Source organism: Pelophylax lessonae (genome assembly GCF_965119305.1).
Source record: "Pelophylax lessonae genome assembly, chromosome: 3".
Lineage (NCBI taxonomy): Eukaryota > Metazoa > Chordata > Amphibia > Anura > Ranidae > Pelophylax > Pelophylax lessonae.
In genome coordinates, this window is record NC_138770.1 from 625,460,838 (window position 1) to 625,474,800 (window position 13,963).

Genomic DNA, 13,963 nt, shown 5'->3' on the forward strand with positions numbered 1-13,963 from the left:
TCCTCAATCCACTGGCGGCCTGTCCATTGGTGGCGCAGGGGCGCCGCCACCCCCCCCCATCCATGCGTCCGGCCCCCTAATCTACATGCAGGGCGCCAGACGCATGGATTTCAATGTTTTTTTTTTTTTTTAAGCACCTGATTAGAGCCAGAGGCTCTAATAGGCTTCAAAAAAAGGGTGGACTCAGGGCGCAGAGCACTGTGCCCTGAGCCCACCCAGTTGAGTGACAATAGCGAATGAATATTCGCTAATGCCACACCGATACTCCTCCCGGCCAATCAGGAAGCGGGTCCTGAGACCTGTTTACCGGTTTGCCGAAAAAAGAAGGCATGCTATTGGCCAAGAAGGGAGGAGGAGACGGCCGCCGAGAAGGGACATGAAGGAGCCTGAGGGGGAGGCAGCCGCCTGTCATTCCAGAGGAACAAGGTAAGTAAACTGACTGACTGACTGATGGGCGGGGGGAGAGATGGGGTGGTGCAGGCTGGAGTGATATGGGGGGGGGGGCAGGTCCTGATGGAGCACCATTTTTACCTTAACGCATTCTCTGCATAAACCTTTCAAAGGCTGCTCCCCTCAGCCCCCCTTAATTACTTACCTGAGCCCAATCTTTATCCAATGCTGTGCCTGCCTGCAGCAGGTCGGCCTGGTTTACACCTATGCGTTTTTTTGGTGCTTTTTGCATAAACGCACTACAGCACTACAGTCTTTTTAACATGGTTTCCTATGGAACACATCCACATCTATGCTTTTTTCAGCTGCTGTGTGTTTTGGTAAGAATCAGGGACTTTTTAAAATGCAAAGAAGGCTTTCTTTTTTTTTTCTTTTTTGGTTCCATAGATTTCCATAGACTTCAATGCGTTTTTGACACAATTTGCATTTTTTAATCTTCCCAACAACAAATTGGAAAAAAAAAAAGAATAAAAAGAGCAAAACGCACAGCAAAATGCACTGTGAAATGCACCAATCGCAAACTGCATAGATGTGAACCGAGCCGCCTTCCCCCTCTCTCGCAGGAGACAAACCCTGTGAGGAGGGAGCAAGACTGCGCCATGTGTGTCTATGGACGCTCAACTGCCTCCAAAGCAAGTGTTTGCTATGGGAGAAGAAGGGGAACAGACAGCGCTGGTGTAGGACCCCAGAAGAGGGGGTTCGGGGCAGCTCTGTGCAATACCATTGCACAGAGCAGGTAAGTATACAATGTTTATTATTTTAATTTAAAAGTCTAGCTTTACAATCACTTTAAGTGTTTTAATACATTTTAAAATAAAATAAAAAAAAACTGCCTCCCACAACATACCATTTATTTCTTTCTTTGACTACAGCCCAACTATCTTTGGGTTTTTCCACAACATTTTTGTGGACTTCCCAGGTCAGCCTTTATTACTGGTAGCTGCTTCACAATATGTTCCTTCAAGTGTATTCAGCACAATTAAGCAAGGTGTATTACTAGGCAGAGCCTGTTTACATTCCTATTTTTCCACCCTTCTCAGAGGGATTAAATATTTTGTCCATGAATAGGTAATATACAGTATATCCAATGGAATTATTACATTTTTTATATAGGTGCTTATAAATAGGCAAAATAGTAGAAATTAAAATCAACAACACAAACAATGAAGTTTCAGTTTGACTCCTTTTTCTAATAAGCACACACTATTTTGCAGGAAGCTGCTGTCTTGGCCTCTGATCTTCAACTGCCATGGTGCGGCACATGTGATCAGTTATGACACCAGACATTTGATGCTTTGACAGTTTGTTTAAAGACACAAGCAAATGTGACAGAGAGCAATCCCGGCATTTCAGGAATGTAACTGTTTTTGAAATCGTAACTCAATGGGTTTAATTCCGCTTTATGATTTACTGCTGTTCAGGGGCTCTGGGCTTCAGCAAAATGTAAAGTAGTAATAGAGGGGAAATCTTCCAATGGGGACACAAGTCTATTTGACCTGGGGCTCCCCAATAGATTTCCCTAATTTGCATAGATTTCCTCTCAATTACTGTTTGACTATGGGACAGGATGGGAAGGGAAATCTCAGAAATGGGACACAGATGGCTAAAAAAAAAAAAAAATCTGACAGGGTTTATAACCCTCCCTTGCATACAAAAATGAAATAAAAAATGTGCCTATAGTTATAATTTATTAGACAGCAAAAGTAGAATTTTATTATCTTATCTAAAAATATATAAGAGCCAGATGAAACATGAAAACTGGAGTCTGAGGCCAGGATGAAAAATATTTGGCATATTCTTGCTAGAGCGGAGTTCCACCCTGGGACATTTTTTTTTAATAAAAATCCCCTCAGGACAGTCAGGGCTAGTGCATTCCACAATGGATAGCCTCTGATCTGTCCCGGGTCGCACTTACCTGCAAGAAGAAATACTTACCTTGAAAATGTATTGTCCAGCGCTGCCATCTCAGGTGTGGGCAGCTTGAAGCCAGCGCGATCCTCTTCTGTGTCCTCTTCCGTCTTCTTCGGTCCCATGATGCACTGCACCGGCCCCGCCGTCACTTCCGGTGCCACAGCGTCATCCCTGCACAGCTTCTGGGCATGCCCAGAAGCTGTTTAGCAAGGTATGACGGCGCCCGCACTGGAACTGACGTCGGGGCCGGTGCAGGCGCATTGATTCCTGGGAGTGATGACGTTCAGCTCCCAGGAATCATTGCAAGCCAGGAAGTGACAAATCGCCGTGGCCGCCGAGGGGAGGAAGAGGAAGTAAGGTGAGTATATTTTCTTCTAAACCAGGTAAGTAAAAAAAAAAAATTGCGATTATCCATTTGTTTTTCAGGTGACCCGGAACGAGAAGATGGAGGTAAGTTTAATTTTAGGGTGGAACTCCGCTGTATTAAGCAATGAGCATCTTCTGTCTCTCAATTAAGTAACTACTGACAACAATTATTATTATTTTTTTTTTTACTATCTGTAAGGGGGATTCTTCCCACTGACCACAAATGTAAAGAGCATTCTTACCAGCGCCCATCACACGAATGTACTGTGAGCTGTACATATAGTAATTTTTAGCAGGATCACTGAAACTAGAAAGGTATTTTAAGGGTTCCTCAATGTCCAAAGGTTTGAGAAAGGATGCATTAGTGTAATGCACTAAAAAAAGAGAACCATTGCACAGGTGTGAATTAGGCTTACCCCCCCAACAATAGCTGCCTTCACATGTTTTAATAGAAACATACACCATTCACAGTGTCTGCTGTAACATTTATGACTATTAAAAAAAAGTCTGAGATACTCACTGCCACGCCAGACCATTAGGTAACAGAGTTTAAAATATGTTAGCATTCTTCAAAGGGGGAAGTATTTAATTTAGAGAATCCTTTTAGTGATTTTTAAATATTGTTTTAAAGTAGTTCTAAAGGCTGAACGTTTTTTACCTTTCTGCAAAGGAAAACCTTCTGTGTGCAATCCACCCCTTTTATTTACATGAGCCCGAAATTGATCCAGTGATGTGCACGAAAGCAGAGGCTCTCCCGGCTCTCTCCCTCCTTATTGGCTCAGACACAGAAGCGAAATCCATTGGCTCCCACTGCTGTCAACCACAGCCATGGAAGAGGGGGCAGGAAGGGTGCTAAGCCAAGCTCTGTGTCCATGGCAAGAGAGTGAGCACGCCAAGTGCCCCTATAGCAAGCAGATTTCTATGTGGGCACTCAGCAGGGGGGGAGGAGCCAGGAGCGCCAGTGGAGACCCAAAAAGAGGAGGTTTGGAGCAGGTAAGTATAACTCTTTTTTTTAAAACACTTTACCTTTAGTATCACTTTAATGAAAAAACAGGAAAAGATATCACAAAATAGCCCAAAAAAACCAAACAAACCATAATTAAAGATTGATATAAAAAGGTATTACGCTAAATCTGCTTGGTTTTGGCATGCAAAACTTCTTCCTCGTGTTCCTAGCAATTTTTGATGTTGTGTACACTGCCTGCAGTACATCGTACACTCTAGCACAGGAAGTCAGTCGACTTGGAGTGAAGGCGGGAGCATAGACGTTTCATTGCTGAAGAAGCTCACACTAGAAGGTAAATGGGTCTTAAAGTTTCACCCAAAAGTGGAACTTCCTCTTTAAATACTGCTGACCCCCTGACATGCCACGCTTGGCATGTCATTGTTTTGGTCTGGGAGCGGGTACCTAGATTTGACAGGTGCACGCTCCCACTTCCACTCGGGCCGCCTAAGCCTAGGCGGACCGGGCGGAAGTTCTCCTCTCCCCCTCCCTCCCTGCAATCTTCTGGGACACATCAGAGGTCCCAGAAGATTGCCTGGCCATTCACAACGCAAGCTGTCACAGCCGGGTGCCCACACTTTAGATGGCGGCGCCGCCAAGAGGAATGGGAGAGGATCGAGGCTTCGCCGGCCGCATCGCTGGACCGTGGGACACTTTTTGTAGCTGCTGACTTTTAATAAACACAAAAATTAGTGGAACTCTGCTTTAATGTGTAAGTAGGTTGAGCATACCTGCACCTGGACAAAAGCCCACACACCTTGAAAGTGCTGAAGTCCAGCTTTAACAGTGTGCAGCAATAGTAATTGCAGCTGAGTATCTCAACAGGTCCTGATGCTTCAACAACTAAGGATGGGCAGATACTGTATCGCCCTACCAATGTTATCAGAGAGATATCTCCTGACCCCTTATACACACAGCTCTGTCATTATTGTAAACAACTTGCAACTTTCATCCTGTCGATCTTTAAAGTGAAGAAAATCATTATCAGACAATGATCCTTTTTATGCTAATGCAATCCTTATCATGCAAATTGTCTCAATTGTTAACATACTGAATACCCAGTTAAGTTGTCTGACTGGTGTTATAAGCCTCAATGGCAGGTGACCATCCAAGCACCAACAGTGGACAGGGCACTCCTAATGTTCTTCTTGCCCAACCATTAGCTTTTAACCAGTGGAGATGGGTAGATGACACTGCCAGTTCTTATAGAACTATAGGGACAATATACACGAGTACAGGTTTTCAAACCTGCTAGATTGATTAATCTTCTCGGTTAGAAAGTAGTTAGCTGGTTGTGGTGCATTGGACTTGTGCACATAAGACTGTCACTGAACAGGGAAATGGCAGTTAGTGAAGCTTAAAGCGGAGTTCCACCCAAAAGTGGAACTTCCGCTTTAGGGAGTCCTGACCCCCCGACATGCCACATTTGGCATGTCATTTTTTGGGGGGGGGGAGCGGGTACCTAGTTTTGACAGGTACCCGCTCCCACTTCCGCTCGGAGCGCCGCGGCGCCCTGAGCGGAAGTTCTCCTCTCCCCCTCCCTCCCTGCAATCTTCTGGGACACGTCAGAGGTCCCAGAAGATTGCCGGCCAATCACGGCGCGCAGCGCGACTCGCGCATGCGCAGTGGGTACCCGGCTGTGAAGCCGCAAACTGTAACAGCCGGGTGCCCACAGCAGTGATGCCGGCGCCGAGGGAGAGGATCGAGGCTTCCGGCGGCCGCATTGCTGGACCGTTGGACAGGTGAGTAAATGGCTGGAACTCCGCTTTAATTATGAAGTCAGGAAAGTCAGTAAACGTGTGCAATTCGTTTCGGTGCGAATACAAATTCGGACTTATTTTTGGCTATTTGGAGATTCGGATGTATCCAAATCTCCAAACCAAATAGTAACGAATTTAATTGAAATTGGTTAAAATTCATTTTGTTTATTAGTTTTCTAACAAATTCCAAATTCAGAAAGATTAGAATTCAGATCGGCTGAAAAATGATCAACCAATTTGAATTTTGTGTGAAGAATAGCTGGTTGGTAAGCAGCGGGCCGGGAAGCAACTGCTGAAAAACCCATATATGTGAACGTGTACCATAGGAAACCATAATAAATGGACTGTAGTGAGTTTCTCCAAAATGCAAAACGCATGAAGAAGCACATAGGTGTGAACGTGGGATCAGACTCTCACACAATTATACATATCAGAAGTGAATAGGATTTCTCTGTCCGACTACCACATTCAGGAGAAACCTCCCTCACTCACACGACCAGTACGTAGGTACGTAGTACATCACTTCCGGAAACCCTCTCACCCGTTGCTATGCGACAAACAGGCTGTGTCATGTGACCCGCTTTCGGGAATCCGTTTGAAGCTTGGCGCTCCCCCTACCCGCCGCGTCGGTTACCCGGGATACCAGTCCTCAGCCACGCCTCTTCCACCAGTTCACGTTAACAACAACTGCTGCGTGTTTGCGTCGTGCCTCCTTCCAGCGGCCAATCAGCGAGCGAAAGGAGCAGGAACCTGGGCCAATTAGGTGGCGAGCAGCGTGACGTCGTTAGCCAATCAGCGGTCGGATCGCAGAGAGCTCGCCGTTTAAACGGTGTGTTGGTGAGAGTGGTTCCGCTGCGGTGGAAAGATTACCGGCGGTCTGTATAGAGCCGGGGGGAGCGGAGGCCGGTGGAGTGCAAGGCTGGCGGAAAAGATGCCGTCTCGGGTGGAGGACTATGACGTGCTGTACACAATAGGCTCCGGGTCGTATGGAAAGTGCCAGAAAATCCGCAGGATAGCGGACGGGAAGGTGAGGGCTTGTAGGGGGAGCGGGGAGCGCTGTCTTTGTGAAAAATAGACCGGAGAGCCTGTTTGGGTTCCCATAAATGTGTTGGTATTGAACTGCAGTTATTGCTTTGGACACCAGGGGGCGCTGTGTCAGGGGAGCCAATGCTCTGGGGTTGGGGGTAACCTATGCCCATACACTGACCAACCATAACATTATGACCAGTACAGGTAATCGCACTGATTATCCCATTACAATTGCATCTGGAAGTGTCAAACAGCAGCAGGGGAGAGGAGGGACTGCTGACAATGGCTTCACCATGGGAGCCTATGAAGTCATGACTCCAGGCGTTTCCAGCCGCTGTCGGTTGTACTCTCCTTTCCCTTGCAGCTGGCTGACCCAGGGATCATGTGACCTAACCAGAGCAGCCTGTAAACTGGGTAAGTATATACATCTTCTATGTATTAAGATAAAAAGCCTTGTGTGTAGCAGCTGCCCCGGCACCCCCTAAAACTTACCTGAGCCCCATCTCTATCCAGCAATGTCCTCGAGTCCCTCGGCTGTCTGGGACTCTCCCTCCTGATTGACTGAGACACAGCAGCAGTGCCAATGGCTTCCTCTGCTGACAGTTCTCCAATCAGGAGAGAGAGGGGATAGGGCCGAGTGGCAGCTCAGTGTCTTAATGGACACACAGATCTGCAGCTCAGCTCAGATGCCCCTATAGCAGGGGTGTCCAAACTATGACCCTCCAACTGTTCAGAAACTTTAAATTCCCATGAGGCATTGTAAAACTCTGACATTCACCGACATGACTAGGCATGATGGGAATTGTAGTTCCTGAACAACTGGAGGGCCATAGTTTGGACACCCCTGCCCTATAGCATGCAAGCTGCTTGCTGTGGGGGCACTCGACAGGAGAGAGGGGCAAGGGGCAGTGAAGAGGGACCCAAGAAGAGGCTTCGGGCTGCCCTGTGCAAAACCACTGCACAGAGCAGGTAAGTATAGCATGTTTGGTATTAAAAAAACACACAAGACTTTACAATCACCTTAACTAAATAGAACATTAATAGGGGAAATGATACAACATCTGATGTCTTATGGAGACCCCTCAGATTGATAGTGGCTAGAGCCGCTGGCAATAGTCACATACTAGAAATCTGACATGTTGTTGGATATACCCAAATATCAGCCTACCGATCTTTTTTGTCAACATGGTTCTGTAGCAGGGGAGATCCCTGCATGACACATCATTTGTTTGATGTGGGGATCTGTCAGGCTTTTTCTTTCAGTGTAATACCCTGCTTAAAGCTGTGTTTCAGCCTTTGTAGCGGCTGACTTTAACCACTTCCCGCCCGCCCTATAGCAGATTGACGGCGGGAATGTGGTTGTATTATCCTGACCGGACGTCATATGACGGCGGCAGGATAATACAGCTCTGTGCGCCCCCCCCCCGGGGGCGTGCAGAGCGGTGATCAGTGATGCGAGGTGTCAGCCTGACTCCCTGCATCTCCGATCTCGGTAAAGAGTCTGACGTAGGCTCTTTACCATGTGACCAGCCGTGTCCAATCACGGCTGGTCACATAGTAAACAGGAAGAGCCGTTGATCGGCTTTCCTTAGTTCGTGCCTGATAGGCACGAGTAAAGGAGCGCCGATCGGCGGCTCCCCTGACGGGGGGGGGGGGGGGTCGTCACTGGTAATCAGATCATTGATTACCAGTGCAGACCCTCGGGGGGGGGGGGGGGGGGTTATGCCACTAGAACCACCAGGGATGCCCACTATGGCCACCAGGGAGCCCCCCATTGCCCTCCCCATCAGTGCTGCCTGCCAGTGCCCTGCCCATCGTTGCCATCTATCAGTGCCCATTATTGCCCACCAGTGCCGCATATCAGTGCCCATTAGTGCCGCCCGTCAGTGCCGCCTATCAGTGCAGGAAAAAATGTATTTATTTACAAAATTGTATAACCTAAACAAAAAAACTTTTAATGTTTTTTTCAAACTTTTCGGTCTTTTTTTTTTATTTGTTTAGCAAAAACCCAGAGGTGATCAAATACCACCAAAAGAAAGCTCTATTTGTGGGGGGAAAATGACATAAATTTGGTGTAGGTACAGTGTTGCATGACCGCGCAATTGTCATTCAAAATGCAACAGCGCTAAAAGGGGAAAATTGGCCTGGGCAGGAAGGGGGTGAAAGTGCCCGGTATTGAAGTGGTTAATAAACAGAAAAGTGTAGCTGCTGACTTTTAATAAACACACACTCGCCTGTCCCACGATCCAGCAATGCGGCAGCCCGAAGCCTTGATCCTCTCCCTCTGGTCTCGGCGGTGCCAATATCACTAGTGTGGGCAACTGGCTGTGACAGCCGGTTGCACATACGTAAGTCGCACTGCGCATCTTGATTGGCCGGCAATCTTCTGGGACCTCTAACGTGTCCCAGAAGGTTGGAGGGAGGGGGAGAGGAGAACGTTTGCTTGGGGCACTGTGGCTCTCCGAGCAGAAGTGGGAGCGGGTACCACAAGAAATGACATGCCAAATGAGGCATGTCAGGGGGTTAGGACTAAAAGCAGAAGTTGCACTTTTGGGCGGAAGTCCGCTTTAACCTGAGATGCAATTGATAGCACCAGAAAATGTACATGAAGACCCTTTGTGGATTCAGCAGAGATTCACTGGTAGTTAATTCTACATGCACCAAGAACATTCAACTGGGTGAATATTGGCAAATGTCATGTTCACAGCTTTATCAATGGGGCCTGTTTGCATCATTTTTTTCTTTTAACTTTTTTTCCCCTCTGCAGGTATTGGTATGGAAAGAGCTGGACTATGGCACAATGAGCGAGACAGAGAAGCAGATGCTGGTCTCAGAAGTGAACTTGTTACGGGAATTAAAACATCCAAATATTGTCCGTTACTATGACCGTATAATTGATCGGACAAATACAACTCTTTACATTGTAATGGAGTATTGTGAAGGAGGTGACCTTGCCAGCCTTATTGCCAAATGCACGAAGGAGAGGTAGGTTCAAACCTAATCTATGACATTGGATTGTATGAGGAGTACAGAGCTCAACAAGGCAGCAGTCTGTAAACACAATAATATGTATGCTGGAGTTTTTTTCCTGAATATTGTAGGATTGATTTGTAACTTAAGAGGAAGTAAACCCTCCTCTGACACTTGTACCTATAGGTAAACCTATGATAAGGCTTACCTATAGGTACTGTAAATATCTCCTAAACATGTACCGTTTAGGAGATATTTACCTTACATGCAGCCAGTGACGTCACTGGCGCATGCGCTCTGAAGGAACGGCCGCTGGTGCCGTTCCTTCAGAACTCCGTGCCGTGACCGTCGGCTCCCGTGGGAGTGACGTCACCGCGGCTCCGGCCAATCAGATGGCTGGATGCCCTGATCCAGGGCAGGCACGGCGGGGGGCTCGTTCTAAGGGAAGTATTTCATAATGAGCTAGTATGCGATGCATACTAGCTCATTATGTGTTTGTCTTTCAGGGTGAAAAAGGAGAGAAAAAAAAAAAGGGTTTACAACCTCTTTAAGAGACTTGCAGTTCCCAAACACATTTGTTCCTTTCAGTTGTCTCTCCAGTGCAGTTATATACTTTGTCCCAGCCCCTATAGCTGTCGTATACTGAGTAGTATCCATGTATGTATTACCTGTATGCAATTTATCAGAATATAGAAGTGGTATATTTCAAACCATCAAGCTTCAGCCAGTGGATAAACTGATTTGTAGGCATCTGAAAAAAGATAAAACAATGTGTGGGGCTCCTCCAGGAGGGGGCTAATGAGTAGGGTACTGAGCCCAAAGTTGGTCTTCAAATCCTAACTCTAGCTTTGCTACCCACTTTAAATCGTTTTTTTGGGCCAACCTTGCCCGAAAGGACTATTTAATCACTAGGAAATACACCCTTTGTCAGCACTGAATAAACTCAATGTAGTGTCAGCTACATATAGCACAGAGGCACGGGGAGCTCCTGTCCTGTTCCCAAATAGAAATCAAGTAGGGCCGAGCACCAGGAAGCCTTGTATTTTTATATTTTGAATTCAAGGATTTATGACTGAGATGTGACATCTGCCCACCTTTCAGCCTCGGTCAATCAGAGGAAGGCTTGTATTCATGCACAAAAATACAAGACTTCTTGTGAATGGCTGAGCAGCAGTTGACCTGACTTGTGTATTGTGGTGGTCAAGGCATGGAGAGTCCCCATACTGCTTCCAGAACACGGCACTATATACAGTATGTAACTAACCGATGCTACATCCAGTTTATGTAGCACTGACAGCAGATTTGTTTCTTTAGAAATGGAAATAATTAATTTGGGCCAGTGTGGCTAAACATATTTAAGGTTTAGCCTAGCTTCAGCTAATGTTTATGCCTAGCTCCAGCTTTCCGATCAGTTTAATATGGGTGATCTGAAGACCCTGAACATCCATTTTTTTTATTTACTTTCTTTCTTTTATAAATCAACTTTGCGAGATGTCTACTAGTATATCCTAATTCTCCTTCAATAAAGAAAATATTTTTGGCTAAAGTTGTGGGGTACAAATTGTTGTAGCCTTTTACATTGTTGGGGATGGCCTTAGATTAAAGGAGATGTAAAGCAAATGCTCTTTTGGCTATTCCTGTAGGTCACAGTCCTACAGTTCATCCTGCTCTCCTGTAACCAGTTTTGTAGCCGACAGCTGGCTGAAGTCTGCTGTTAGCTGCCGTATGGTCAGGATTTACCCAGATGCCTTGGACTGGCACCTGGCCAGCCTCTCTGCAATCTGCTGAGAGCCAGAGTCAGCCGCTCCCACCCCCTCCCTTCAGTGAGCGCTGGAGGGGCAGAGCAAAGAGCCAGTGACCGGAGCATCATGGCTGGCTGCTTTAGAGGGGAGGGGGAGAACTGAGCAATCAGCGTATCATCATTCAGTTCCAAGTGCAGAGGCGGCAGGTGACAGATGCAGCATCGGATTGATGCTGGCTTCACCTAGGTGAGTATAAATGTTTGTGTTTCTTAGTTTTTAAAGACAGTTTTACATAGTTACATAGTAGGTGAGGTTGAATAAAGACAATAGTCCATCCAGTTCAACCTGTGTAGGTGTGTGTGGCTGTAATCAGTTTTACAATTCTAAATTCTATGAATTCACACTTGCGTTAACTGCTCCTATTTTTACTTTCATTTTCTTAATGTGGTCTTTGTTTCAGGCAGTACCTAGAAGAAGACTTCATATTGTGTGTTTTTGTTCAGCTTGCCTTGGCCCTAAAAGACTGCCATAAAAGGAGTGACGGGGGTCACACTGTTCTCCATAGAGACCTGAAACCAGCCAACATATTTCTAGATGCCAAGAGGAATGTGAAGCTTGGAGACTTTGGTTTAGCTCGAATATTACACCATGATACCAGTTTTGCTAAAACATTTGTTGGTACTCCTTACTACATGTCACCTGTGAGTATTTCTTGCCTTGCATTCCTATATTGATCTACAAAGCACCAGTCACAACTTGTCTTGTGCAGGAAAGGAAAAATTCAAAAGGTTGAGTAGGCGCATGTCCACAGTTCAGCAACGACAAATACTATGAAGCCTCAGAAACCTAAATCTACCATTGAGCTAAGAGGAATGCAAAAACATTCTAAAGCTAGGTCTCATTTGCTCTTATAAATTTATAATTTTGTTTTTAGAAACTCCAGTGGCTATCAAAATGCATGAACTGCGCCTTCATCTGATTTGCATACAGCCTCTGTTCAGGCCAGCATTTTCCACCCGGCTCCTTTGATTGCTACATGAAGGGATGTCCAACAGGAGGGTGCTGGTGGGGCCACTCACAAGGTGAATTTTGCCTGGGTTATCAGGAAATTTGATCGGTGTCTGTCCAGCATAAATTTCAACAGTAATAAGGCAGCCCAGACTTTCTGGTCTATTGTTTTTGTGATCTGTCGGCAATATCCTCTTTCCATCCCAGAGTTTGCAGATCTTTGTGTGTTTGACACTTTATTCGGTAAACTCTGTGCTCAAGCAGGCTAGCACACTTGCTGTTCCTTAGCAGTTTATAGTTAGCTACAGATACTTGCATCTAACTTCAGCTTGTTTTAATCAAGCTTTGACAATAAGCCCTGGTTCACACAGAATGTGGCTTTAAAATCGCACTACTCCAGCACACTTTTTCAAAGCCGCCAGTCAGTGCGGCTTGCCGACATTTGTGCCACTTCATGCAGATGTCAATGCAAGTCGCACATGAAATTGCCAAAAATATTCAAGAACCTTTTCAAAATCAGTGCAAGTCAGAATCGCACCAATATGAACAGTTCCGTAGCCCGAAACGGGGTGGAACTTGTCATGCGACTCTTATCGCATGACAAGTCACCCCAGTGTGAATGGCGACTAAAACCCAAAAGCTAATTGGTTAATATGCTGCACTAGTTTTAGCAAGTCTTTTTCCCACCCTCTACTGTTTCCTGCAAGATTAACATACACAGGCCAATGCAAATCTTGCATACATTTTGGTGCACTCTGATGGTGGTGTGGCAGCTTAAGTGATTTTTTTTTTTTTTTCCCCCCTGCCTATGAGATTTCCCAAGCTTGTCCTGGTGTATGCCAACTTCCACGTGTGGTGGAGTCAGATTGGTTATTTGCCCTTGCCTTCCCTGGTATTGCCAGTACTTGGCTAACAGTTACACAATGCAATCTATATTTTTTTGCAGACCTGCAGTAATTTAAGTTGTATCAGTACCTACAAGTTCAATGTAAGTACACAAGGCTCTTCAGATTCATGCGTTATTTAGCATTAAAACCAGATCATTATTTATTATCCATAGGGGATAGTGCAAAGGTTTAAAAAAAAAAAAAAAAAAAAAAAAAAGCGACCATACCCCCACAAAATTGATGTGAGATGCCACCCATTTAGACTATATAATAGGATGGAATGGGCTGGCTGCTGCCTTTTACCTCATTTAGATGATTTTGTAGTAGGATTTTTCATAATTGAGTTCAAACTCTGTTACTCTGCACCTACCATAGCCTGTAGCACCATGAAGGGACCCAAATATTAAAGCAGAGTTCCACCCAAACGTGGAACTTCTGCTTTAGGTACTCCTGACCCCCCCTGGAATGCCACTGTCCCACAGTCTGCTGGACTTCGCCTACAGTTTCACCATAAGCAAGTATGCCATTTGTCAATGTGTGACGTAAAGGTAGTTTTTTATTATATATATATATCACATTTTTATACTCGTGGCAATTCAGGAGTAAGGGTCAGGACAGGGAATCCACCGATCCCATATTTTGTGAAATATTTTATTTCTTTTCCTATTCTCAAAGGTAAGCTCCGATATAGCGGAAGTGAGTTATTGACCAGTTTTAACCAGAGATTGTTGGATATCGATCCCTTCCATGATAATGGTAGGGACTTCTTTGCATAAAAGTAAAGAATACAGAGCAGTCTCTTAGCACAAGAAGGGGTGGCCAGATCCCCAAAGACAC

At 45.6% G+C, this 13,963-nt stretch overlaps 1 protein-coding gene across 1 annotated transcript in view; it reads left to right on the plus strand.

Annotated features, from left to right (window-relative positions):
* Positions 1–6,414: 6,414 nt before the first annotated feature.
* The window catches only part of NEK2 (NIMA related kinase 2), a 30,072-nt gene continuing 22,523 nt past the window's right edge, over positions 6,415–13,963 (plus strand). The window contains exons 1-3 of the mRNA XM_082251727.1: positions 6,415–6,517; positions 9,287–9,504; positions 11,692–11,932. Coding sequence (XP_082107853.1) covers positions 6,422–6,517; positions 9,287–9,504; positions 11,692–11,932 — 555 coding nt within the window. The 5' untranslated portion in view covers positions 6,415–6,421. The remainder of the gene's footprint in view (positions 6,518–9,286; positions 9,505–11,691; positions 11,933–13,963) is intronic.